At 34.9% G+C, this 13,371-nt stretch overlaps 1 protein-coding gene across 1 annotated transcript in view; it reads right to left on the bottom strand.

Annotated features, from left to right (window-relative positions):
- Positions 1-7,375, bottom strand: part of LOC139488927 (glycoprotein 3-alpha-L-fucosyltransferase A-like) — a 48,492-nt gene extending 41,117 nt beyond the window's left edge. Inside the window, exon 1 of the mRNA XM_071274905.1 lies at positions 7,337-7,375. Within this exon, the coding sequence (XP_071131006.1) occupies positions 7,337-7,349 (13 nt within the window). The 5' untranslated portion in view covers positions 7,350-7,375. The remainder of the gene's footprint in view (positions 1-7,336) is intronic.
- Positions 7,376-13,371: the final 5,996 nt, after the last annotated feature.

Here is a 13,371-nt window from a genome sequence, read left to right on the forward strand (position 1 = left end):
ATTATTCTTTTAGATATGCGAGAGATAATACATCTTTAATTGAAAATCTATTTCAATGATAAATTGTTTAAAGTTTGAAATGTAACCGTCATCCGATCAATTCGATTTTAAAAGGAAGTACTTTTAAAATATACCAAATACCATGAATTATACAACAAAAATAGGAATCCGTACACACGTGTGTACAAAGGATGGGGCATCAGTGAACACGTTGTCCGTGCTGTTTATCTACAGTAACTGGTTCACTGGCAAGTGCGTCCGAGTCAAATTCTAGTTCACAATGATTGGTAGTTTTCCTACCGAATGTCCAGGGTTCACGCCGGGCTTTTCGTCTCCTTTCACAAATAAAAACTAGGCGACACGAAAAGGCAAATAGGGTTAAAAAAGGCGTAAAACACCAAATATTGAATCAACTGATCATGATGTACAAAGATTAATGTACATTTGTCTTAAAAAAAGGCTCCATGTTGAAGACCGTACTGTGACCTATATCGGTTTACTTTTACAAATTTTGACTTGGGTGGAGAGTTGTCTTATTAGCACTCATACCACATCTTCTTATTTATAGACAAATGTTTATCCCACCAAAAAATAGGGATGAACTCCTGTGTTCTTGAATTTTCATGATTTACAATTCCTGATTTAAGAACGCACGATCTCAACAAGGGTTTAAGGGAGACAATCTATACTCTGGAGGGAGGAGTGTGGAAAGGCATTAAGATTTCCCCTCAATTAATCATTCAATTTCAGCTGTTGCTACTTATATGAATGCTTGTTTTTCCGCGGCTTTGCAGCGCGAACATTATTTTTTTGTGTTTTTACACCTTTGTTTCTTTATTCTGTGTTGCAGAATATTCGGATTTATAGTTCCTGTTTTAAGAACAAGAGAGCTCTGAAAGAATTTACAGATCCTGTTTAAACAAGGCAAGAAGTGTATTGAAAACATTAATAGATGAAACGAAGTTACATTCCTATCTCAAGATCGCTACTTTTCTGCAAGGATTTACATATCTTGTTTTAAGTATGGGAGTGTCTTTGAAAAATTCATATTTCCTAAGTAAAGTACGGAAGAATTCTGTGTACAGTTCCTGAGTTAAGAACAAAAGTGCTCTCAAGGGTTTACAGTATGTGTTTGGTTGCTTTACTGTATCGTATGATAAACGAACTGGTAAAAAGGAATCTTGCACAACATATACGGAATAGATGAAAACGTTGAAGAACGTAAGTTTTCTGAAAGATTTACAGTTCAAGTTTTAAGAATGCAAATTTTACGGAAGAATTTACAACACCTGCTTTAACTACGCACCTGCTTTGAAAGGGTTTAGGAACGTAAATTCTCTGACAGAAATTACATTTCCTGTTTTAACAATGCAAGTGCTCTCTTTAAGAAATTCCCATTCAACCAATAGACCATTCATTTATTCTTCCATCGTTCACAGAAGCTGAATTCCTTTGTCAACACGGGATACATAATGTTCATTTAACCCTTAATAGTTTGCATCAAAATAAATAAATACTGAACAAAATAACAAAAGAACGATAAAACATTTTTGACGCGTTTGGCGTACCAAATTATATTTTAACAACGTTTTATGCAGTTTTACATGCTTTCTATACAAAAACAAATACGCTTTTGGCGTACCAAATGAAAAGCCTTGTATCTTTGATATGTTTTAACGTCATTTGATACGTTTCATGTTCATATCTTGACATTAATATCATTCGCAAGATTAAATAAATAATTATTTGTTTGAAAGTTGGCGCTCTTTACGTAGGAATAAACATTAGAAATACAAAGAGAGAAAATTCAAATCGTCAGATCATTTTTTTAATAACTAATTCAAGGTTAAATGTAAAGCAAAACTTACGAACTCTCGCCATTTGATATACCAAGACGTTAATTCAATTATATAATGCCTTTTAGTTTCTATATATTACCAGCATGTGTTACATACAGTGTATTTCCATATAATTAATCATTTTTTTAATCTGAAATGTGTTCGAGTAAAGTCCTCAACACCAGATGTACATGTATATTAAGAATAGTTGTTAAATTGTTCTTAAATTTCTTTAAAATTGACATGGATACTACAAGAGCCATTAATTTGCTTTCTTGCATGAATTGTTACTTTGTCGGTAGTGAAAAAACGTGAAAAAGACTTATTGTTGCTTTGCTTATGCATATGTATAAATATGCTTACTTTGACGGGTTGTTTTTGTATTTCGTCATCACGCAAACTGCTGTGAATAATATCGAACTCACAACTTCAGTGTTGAAAAACTAGTGATACAGATGATGAACAACGAAGACCTCAAGTAAAAATATATGTTTGCGCTGCAAAGCCCTGGGAAAAAAGCAATCAATACACACGTTTGTACAAAGGTAGGGGGCTCAGTGAACATGAGGTCTTCACTGTTTATCTACTTTTCACATATATGTTAAAACTGAAGTTTTGAGTTCATCTCAAATCTTTATTCACAATGATTGATAGTTTTTCTACCGAAGGTCAGGGTGTTCATTCCATGCTATCCAGCTACCTCCACAAAAAAAAAGGTCGCATCGAAAAAGCAAATATGACTGAAAGTGGCGTTAAACACCATATAATTAACCAACTAATGTTCAAAGATATATTTACATGTGTTTGAAACAGAAATCATATAGACTAAATAAAATGCTTATCCAACCAAGTAAAGGGGATGAGCTCCGTTATTCTGGAATCTGGATATATTTACAATTCCTGTTTTCAGGACGTAAGACCACAGAAAGGGTGTAGGGGACCATTTGATATTCTGGGGGAGGCAGTTGTAGGGAATCAAGAAATTTCCGAATTAATCATTCATTTTCACCTGTTGCTACGAATGCTTATTTTTTTCTGCGACTTGACACGCTTTCTATACAAATATACAAACGCGTTTGGCGTACCACATCATCATTTTAAGAACGAATCTAAGCAGTTTTACATGCGTTCAATAATAATACACATACGCATTAAGCGCAAGTTATTATAATCTTAAGAACGTTTTTAGTCGGTCTTTCGAGTAACAAATTTCAACCTTTTTCAGAAAGTTTTAAGTTAGTTTTTCATACTTTTTATATAAATACACATACACGTTTGGCGTACCAAATTTAATAAAAGCCTTGTATCTTTAACGTCATTTGATCCGTTCATGATTATGAGGTCACTCACTGGGATGTCCAAGTTATTGCATACTCACATTTGTTCTAAAGACGATAATCAAATATTTCAAAATATAGTCATAGATTATCAAATAATCAAATAATCATGAAATATTTGGTCTGGTATTAAAATAATCACAATAAAAACGGGCTAGTCATCACATAATCAAACCACCCATTAGGAAGGTCCAGTATTTCATATTCTGACATTCAATCATTCGCCAACTTCAGTAAACAATTAAATACTGTAAACAAATTTATTTACGCGAGCAATTTATTTTCGCGACGTTCGCGAGTAGAAATATAACGTGAATATAAGTCGTCGCGAATATGTAAAATGTGGATCTCTCCTTATTGAACTACTAGAAAATCGCGAAATTAAATAGCCGTGAAGTAGTATAGAAGGAGAAAACACGAAATAAAGTATCTGCGAAAATAAGTTAGCTTACAGTATTTGTAAGATGGTGCTGTTTACGTTGGAATTTTTAAATTCAAACGGTTCTTTGCGCTACAAGAAAATTAACAAATTAGAAATAATCATTAAATTTACAAATGGAGAAACATCAAATCGTCAGTTTATTATTTTAAGGTTAAATGTGAAACAAACTTACGAACTCTCGCCATGTGATATACTAGAATTTGAATTCAACGGTGTATTTTCATATAGTTTCTTTAATTTTCGGGCATGTGTTACATACAAATATATTTTCTAATAACTAATCAAAATGTTTTATTTCTGAAATGTTTTCTAGCAATTCCACAACAACAGATGTATATTTCTATAGAAAGCATGAAAAATCGATAAAAAAATTGTCTTTAAATCATCAAATACCCATTACCAATTGAAATTGACTGGTTTTTTTAAATAGTCTGTAAAAAAACGCTGTCAATATGTTGTTGTAACTTAAATTTCTTATAAATGGAGATGAAATAATACAAGAGCCATTAACTTGATTTTTTTATATATATGAACTGTTACAGTGTTTGTAGTGAAAAAAACGTGACCTTGCTTATTACGACGTTTATTTTGTATTTCATTATCACGAAAACTACTCTTTTTTATGTGAATCCATATAGGGACTAGGTGACTTATCAAAAACGGAAATCTTCCTGAATTTAATTCACAACAGGGCAACTTTCTAAAAGTCCATTTAAATTTACTAACAGACGTTTCAATAACATTTTAGTTTTTTTCCCCGAACAATTGACCACATTAGGATTAGAAAGGAGCAACAAAAACTGCTATTTTAACAGATCTTGGCAACATTATAGTTTCGTTTTAAAACTGCATACGATATTTAGTGAATCTTCCCGGGGCTACTCTATTGCAAGTAATTTGAAAATCTCCGGCACAGAGTACATATCCGTTCCATACGAGTTTCGCAATACTTTACTTAAAATGACATGAGGTCATATTCAGGCTACACACACATCTTAATCTCGTTATGTATAAAATTACTCATCGGAAAATCAAACAAGAAAATCCAAGAATATTGACCTCTGTGAAAGGCGATACATAAACTTTAAATATATTGCCATCACGTCGTTTAAACTTTAAAGAAGTGCAATTCCTTAGTTGCAATTCTCCAGCTTTGAATATCGGTCTAGTCAAACGAATAAATTTGTAAAATTAATTAATTAAAGTTTGATATGTAACAAAAATTCCGATCAATTTAATTGTAGTAGGAAGTATTTATCAAAAGTATTCAATATCACTATGAATTAGATATAAAAATTAAAATAGATTAGTGTCTATTACTGTTTGGAAAGTAGAAATCCTTGGCCGTGTGATGTACATTATTTGTCTGCTGTATCTCTAGTTTGTTAACACTTATATTGTGAGTTGGAGCCCCGCACGATGCAGGTGAGTTCGACTCCAAATTGTTATTGACTAGGTCTGCCAGTTTTCATACAGGAGGTCGTTAGTACTCTCCGGGCTATCCGGCTTCATCAACCAATCGAAACGGGTTGCCACGAAAATTCCAGTAAACAAATTATTCGCCTCCTGCAACATGTACTTGTGAAATAGTAAAAAAAATAATCTATATGAATAATAAGGGATGCATTGCTGAAATACATAAGAGCTAGTGCACACGCTGAAATGTCTTTCCTGTTTTAATCATAATTCAATTTATGTTGAAAATCTGCGTTATTAAATTTTTAACGACATGTTTCACATAAACTTATAATTAACCTTTCATTGGTCGGTGAAAATGAAGACTCATGTCAAATAGACATGTACATCATACACCAAATATAGTTGACCTGATGCCTATATTATTTCAGATACAGATACAGATTAGACGAAGCACTTTTCACCTTGTGCACTTATCCATGAAATGAAGTCGAGATGAAATGAACCCTACCTGACAGACAATATCATGCAGACGTTGCAAGGAACCCATGTATACCAAACAAAATTCAAATAAATGAGTAGTGTACTTGACAACAAACAGTATTTTTAGTCACTGAATCAAGAAAAATTAGGTTTAGGCCAACAAACATATGACAGACGGAAGCTTCCGCGTAAATTAATGTATCTGTATACAAGGTGTAAAACATCCAGTTTTACTTTCTGAAATATAAAGCTTTACTTAAAAGATATACGTCGTACTTGGATTATAATCTTTATGTATCGCATTCTACGATTTTTGTTGCAGGCGAGACAAATGAACTATTTTTTTGGGTTATTATTTTATTTTGCATGATGAAAATTACATACTTCACAGTATTCGATACACATTTGTAGATGGTGACGTTCCCTTGTCACCATCTTACGGTGTTTATATATCCCAACTTGTACGATTCGCTCTTGTATGTAACAATGTTTTAGATTTTAACGAGAGAAATGTATGTATTACTGAAAAATTATAACACCAGGATTTTCGATATCACAAACTAGTCAAAACATTTACTTAATTTTATCATCGGTATAAGGACATCATTCGTAAATGTAGCTCAACATGCAGACTTATTATACGTTCAGGTATTTTACATCCAATTTTTTATGGAAATATTCTTTATAAGGCACAAAAATGTCAGTATTCACCTCAGAAGCTGACAAACCTTTAAATAGACTTATTAAGAAGGGATATAGTTACGATACTGTTGTCAGGTCATTAAAGATTGCATATTTTGGTGTTAACATTGATTCACTTATAGGATCTTTGCATCGGAACTAAACACATTTATTAAAAAAAAACAGTTGTTGGCATGACACGGGTTATGTTCTTCTCATATATGTTATGATGGTGTGATACTAAACCCCTAACGGGAAGGAATGTGCCTGATACATGTATTCATATGATGAAGACATAATCTTTTAATCAGTTTAATTGAAGTCTGGATCTGGAATGTCAGTTAACTGCTAGTAGTCTGTTGTTATTCATGTATTATTGTTATTTTCTTTATTTTCTTTGGTTACACCTTCTGACATCAGACTCGGACTTCTCTTGATATGAATTTTGCGTATTGTAATGCGTTCACTTTTCTACATTGGCTAGAGGTATAGGGGAGGGTTGAGATCTCAAAAACATGTTTAACCCTGCAGCATGTTTGCGCCTGTCCCAAGTCAGGGGCCTCTGGCCTTTGTTAGTCTTGTATTATTTTTAATTTTAGTTTCTTGTGTACAATTTGGAGTTAAGTATGGCGTTCATTATCACTGATCTAGTATATATATTTGTTTGGGAGCCAGCTGAAGGACGCCTTCGGGTGCGGGAATTTCTCGTTGCATTGAAGACCTGTTGGTGACCTTCTGCTGTTGTTTGTTCTATGGTCGGGTTGTTGTCTCTTTGACACATTCCCCATTTCCATTCTCAATTTTCCATTTCAAATAATAATGCTTGAAAGATCAATTAAGTCATAAAGATATAATAAGGAATAAATATAAATATAACAAAAACAAATGTCATTTCTGATCCATTTTTACTTTTGTACAGGCGTTAAGAAACATACAGAAGAGTATTTTTCTATATAAATCCAATATTTTAAATATTCTATTTTGCGGGGGATATGTTCTTACATCTACATTTGTATATATGATATTTGAATAACAACATATGAACTAAACATAATTAAAAAAATATATCATGAAATATAAAATCGGGAAGAATTATCCTTTCAACCCTTTAAATGAGTTAAAAATAAAGCAATACTTACCAGTACAAGCCATTTGAAATACTTATTCAGTTGTGTAATAGTGCATGATTTCGATATTGATTGTTTGACTTTTAGAACATCTGTTACACTATTAATATAAATCAAATATACTTTTTATTTCTATTCAATAATCACTTTTTTTATGTAGTTTCTAATATTATTCATACAACTGAAGTATGATGAACTATAATATAACTGTTTTAAACACTTAAAAGTTACACATTAATTTCTTTTATTTTCTGATAAATTAAGGAATTAATTTCTTCAAAATAGGTATACATTTGTAAATAGAATGCACTTGAAATCGATGATGATGATGGATGGCAGTTTAATGTCGAGCTGTAAATTAAATGCAAATCTAGGTCGATTACATGGTATAATAGTATAAGTAAAGTATAAAGGGCATACGATACACTTACAGGGGAGGTAAGACGTTGCTAAGGTAAAATATTATTTTAGCGACGTCAAACTGACATATCAGGAAAAGATACATTTTTGGACTGTTTTGTATGCTTTAAACTGATTTAACTTGAAAACGAGTACATGGACCACTCTTTTTAAAAATAGCATTTGGTTTGATTATGTATGAAGATTATTAATTTTGTACCAATTTTAATGAAAAAGTCAATATGGATTTGATAAACATACCGCAAAAAATGCAGTTAATTTCCTAAAGCCCCAGTCCCACTAGACCACGATCGCACCACGTTCACCGCGATCTAAAATAAATTTAGATCGTGGTGAGGTTGCGGTATGAGCGGCATGAAAATGTAAATTTTCGTTGCTTTCACGATGCTACTACGTCCTCTCTACGCTTCTACAAAGATCCCGCTACGATTATACCACGTTCTCACCTCGCTTATTCTGCGACCTGACTACGCTTATCAAGATATTTCTACGCTCTTTACGTTCTCACTACGACCATACCACGAGTTATCCGATTGCAACTCGATCTTACTGCGATTATAACACGTTCTTACCACGATTATGCTACGTTCATAGCGCTATCTTACTACGTTCTCAGCAATAACGTCAACATCGTGTTCCATATCAATAAAGTTCAATTCCTTCTTTTTCTGATTAAATCGTAGATTTCTCGGAAACAATACAGTCATGCCACCAAAATCTACCAGAACACGTGGTCATGGTGGTAGGAGTTGATGTAGAGGCAGACGGAGCAAAGTAACGAATCCTGATAAAGCAGAGATGTCGGACCGACCAATCCAACCTAAATTACAACCTATTGCTGGTCCATAAAGCTCAATGACGATATTTTAGTGAACGATAGCAGAGATGACATAGATGTATCAATATATATAGAAAGATGTGGTATGAGTGCCAATGAGACAACTCTCCATCCAAGTATTAATTTATAAAAGTAAACCATTATATGCCAAGGTACGGCCTTCAACACGGAGCCTTGGCTCACATCAATCAGCACGCTATAAGGGACCCAAAATATTACTAGTGTTAAACCATTTAAACGGGAAAACCAACGGTCTAATCTATATAAAAACGAGAAGCATGGTTGAGCTGTTAGAGCAAATGGATAATTGCATTCAAACACACAAAATCTAGATAGCCTTTTTATATATTTTAAGTGAAAATGACAATGAGAATGATGGTCGTAGTGTGAACGTAGTCAGGTCGTAAGAAGAGCGTGATGAGGACGACAAGGGCGTGCTAGAATCGTACTATGGTCGTGAACATCGTGGTATAGTCATAGTGGAAGCGTAGTTGGGTCGCAGTGAGAACGTGACGGTCGTGGTGAGGTCGTGATAACGTCGCTGTGCGATCGTAGCGCAGTCTCTCCGAATAGAATCACGCTTTCGCTACGCTCTCGCTACGATTGTACAGCGACCTTTGCGATCTTACTACGATCTTAGTGCGCTCTCACTACGCTTCTACTACGACCTGATTTCGCCAGGAACCGCACCACGATTGTTTTGAACATGTTCAAAGTTGGCCACGCTCTTCACGATCTTGAAGACCTCACCACGACTGTGATACGACCTTACTGCGATCTACACGATCGCACTACGATCATCAAAATTTGCATTTTTTTCACAGATCGTAGTGCGATCGTGGCCTAGTGGGACTGGGGTATAAAATCTAGACATTTTGTTAAAAATTAATTATTTCCATAGAATTGTTGTATATATATATAATAAGAGCATATTCGTGTAAAGAAGATGTTTATGATGTTTTTACAAAAATCAGCTTGTTTTTATCGGTTGAAAAAAGTTAGGTGTGTCTAGAGTAAAATTAATGTCTAAAATTTCGACCGCCTGTTATTTCTAAAAGTAGCCCATGAATGTATACTTTTCATAACATATTTGAATTGTTTAGATGAAAAATAGCTTGTATGCAAATTGTCGTAAAACATTCATTATGGGATCGAAACTGTATAGTATGCACTTAACTCTCTTTTGTTGAAGACCGACACACGCATCCGGATTTTGTACCGTTGTAGTTCACATGGTACCAGTCCATAGGAAAACATTTTACCAATCCAGGACAAATTATTCGGACTCTTACTTTACAATACCGTATGGTTAGCGGAGAAGACAAATACCAAGTCTTAGACTGACCCAGTCGTTGTTCTACAAATCCATGACCTAAATAACACACAACCTTGAGATTGATATCATCCAGGCGATTTTAAAAATCAGCGAAAAACGTTAACGCTCTTCAAATTGTGTAACCATCATGAAATCTCCAAAACAAAAACATAGTATATTTTTATTGATATGTCGTTAATTGCTACATTAATTCCCATTACAAGTAATAGGGTGGTATCCATTCTATATGGGCATGCCTCTCCTCCATTGTTCACCGAAACAAGAATAATATAATTTAAAGCCATCGACCCAGTGGTGTAAATAGTTATCAAAGGTACCAGGATTATAATTTAGTACGCAAGACGCGCGTTTCGTCTACATAAGACTCATCAGTGACGCTCATATCAAAACAGTTATAAAGTCAAACAAGTACAAAGTTGAAGAGCATTGAAGATCCAAAATTCCAAAAAGTTGTGCCAAATACGGCTAAGGTAATCTATTCCTGGGATAAGAAAATCCTTAGTTTTTCGAAAAACTCAAAGTTTTGTAAACAAGAAATTTATAAAAATGACCACATAATTGATATTCATGTCAACACCGGAGTGCTAACTACTGGGCTGGTGATACACTCGGGGACGAAACGTCCACCAGCAGTGGCATCGACCCAGTGGTGTAAATAGTTATCAAAGGTACCAAGATTATAATTTAGTACGCCAGACGCGCGTTTCGTCTACATAAGACTCATAAATGACGCTCATATCAAAATAGTTATAAAGCCAAACAAGCACAAAGTTGAAGAGCATTGAGGATCCAAAATTCCAAAAAAGTTGTGCCAAATACAGCTAAGGTAAAACTGATCACCTTGCCTGAAGCAAAACGTGTAACTAAACGATGGATAAAGTTTCCCTTTACGTATCGAGCGAGGATTCATTTTCGCTTTAAAAAAAAACGATGGCGCATTTCGATTCAATTCCACAAAAAGCTACGTATTGGACGGATAATGGGAATGTGCACTGATAGAGTTATCGTTCGTACCGACCCTTCCAATACCAACGGACTCTGTGATCGACACGTACGACCGGCAAATGTCTCTTTCGGTACTTCAATTAGCAGGGGTTTTGAACGAAGATATCGAGATCATCGTTATTTTTAATAAAACTACCTCAAAGTTACTAAAAACGAGTTGCAACAAATCCAATTCGTCTTGAGGGTTGATTATCTGAAAGTGTGATGCCCAAAGAATAATCATCTGTTTTGCTTGCTGCATTTTCGCAAGAAACGTATAAGAGGAGATTGTATATACATACAGAAAGGTGAATATGTTTCAGTGCAATTATGTAGAAGCGTGTATGCTTGGTCACATGATCTTCTCAGACATATGACAAGCACACACGTGCAGCAGCAGCAACAGCGCACCAGCATCAGCATCATTAGCACTTCATCTCAAAGTATGTCCCCTGAAAGATGGCCACCTGTTTTTCCTGTTGCATTTCCGCAAGGAACCTATGACAGGAGATTGTTTATGCATGCAGGAAAGGTGAATATGTTTCAGTACAACTTATGTCGAAGCGTGTATGCTTAGCCTATTAATCTTCGAAGACTTATGAAAAACATTAACGTGCAGCAATAACAACAGAAAAAAACAACAACAACAGAAGCAACATTAGCAGCATCAGCAGTTCCTACTTCCAAAAGAGAAATATGAATTTTCGGGCTGGCAGCAGCCACAAAAGGATTATCCTCTGTAATTATACCACATACCTATAGACGTGTAATTCATCAAGGCGGGCAATATTATGCTCGAATATCATGACCTATATATTTTTTCTGTTAAACATAGTTCAAACCTCATTTCAATCTTTAATTGTGTCATTTCAAATTAATGTAATATACAGTCACAGAAAATAATTATATTTATAAGTACGTCTGAGTCAGTGACAACTCTACAACAGATTTGTAGGATCCTTTACTATAGATAATTTAGCTGATCTGTAACAATAACATCTTCATGCCTTATATATCATGTACTGTAGTACGCCGCTAGATTAAAACTGACGAGGAAAGGTAACACACGGCCAGCGAAAGCTCTTTTTTTGAGAGCCCAGGTGGTCGTGTGGTCTAGCGGGACGGCTGCAGTGCAGGCGATTTGGTGTCACGATATCACAGTAGCATGGGTTCGAATCCCGGCGAGGGAAGAACCAAAAATTTGCGAAAGCAAATTTACAGATCTAACATTGTTGGGTTGATGTTTAGACGAGTTGTATATACATTATGTACACAGCCATGTATCACCATCATTGATGGCGATCCGATGGATACATCTGTTGTAGAGTTGTCACTGACTCAGACGTACTTATATATATATATATATATGATGACTTTTCGTTCTGATTCGAAATTTGTATACAATAAAAATATTTAATGGTTGTTATTAAACCAGCCCTCGGCTCTGTCGTGTGGTATTGCACTTTACTCTTTTTTGTTATTTATTTAATAATATGATTATTATCAGTGGTTGTGATATATGGGTGTTAACGGAAGAAGAACAATAACTAGATGTTACCTAGACGTAATGATAACATACATAGTGGTACATTTATAACTTGATTACCTAGCCGTCATGATGACCCGTACGACGGTACAATAACCTGATAACCTAGCCGTAATGATGACATCCACGACGACATAACCTGCTAAACTAGCTAAAAGAGGGACGAAAGATACCAAAGGGACAGTCAAACTCATAAATCTAAAACAAACTGACAACGCCATGGCTAAAAATGAAAAAGACAAACAGAAAAACAATAGTACACATGACACAACATAGAAAACTAAAGAATAAACAACACGAACCCCACCAAAAACTAGGGGTGATATCAGGTGCTCCGGAAGGGTAAGCTCCACATGTGGCACCCGTCGTGTTGCTTATGTGATTACAAATCCGGTAAATAGTCTAATTCGGTAGGTCACATTCATGAAAGGGAAGGGGATTGTAGTTACGACGTAAAGAACATATCCGATATCATTTGTGAAACGGTTATTCCATAACGGTCAACCAACTCGTGATGGCGTCCGTAAAATTTACGAAGGGCTAAAGTGATGGCATATACGACAGTACAATAACCCGAGTACCTAGTCGTAATGTAACATGTACGACGGTACAATAACCTGATTAACAAGCCGTATTGATGACCTGTTCGACGATATAATCTGATAAACTAGCTATAGTGATGACATATACGACAGAACAATAACCCAAGTACTTAGTCGTTATGCAAAATGTACGACGGTACAATAACCTGATTACCTAGCCGTTATGATGACCTGTACGACGACATAACCTGATAAACTAGCTAAAGTGATGACATATACGACAGTACAATAACCCGAGTACCTAGTCGTAATGATGACCTGTACGACGATACAATAACCTGATAACCTTGCCGTAATAATGACCTGTACGACGATATAACC

This window comes from Mytilus edulis, chromosome 9 (genome assembly GCF_963676685.1).
Source record: "Mytilus edulis chromosome 9, xbMytEdul2.2, whole genome shotgun sequence".
NCBI lineage: Eukaryota > Metazoa > Mollusca > Bivalvia > Mytilida > Mytilidae > Mytilus > Mytilus edulis.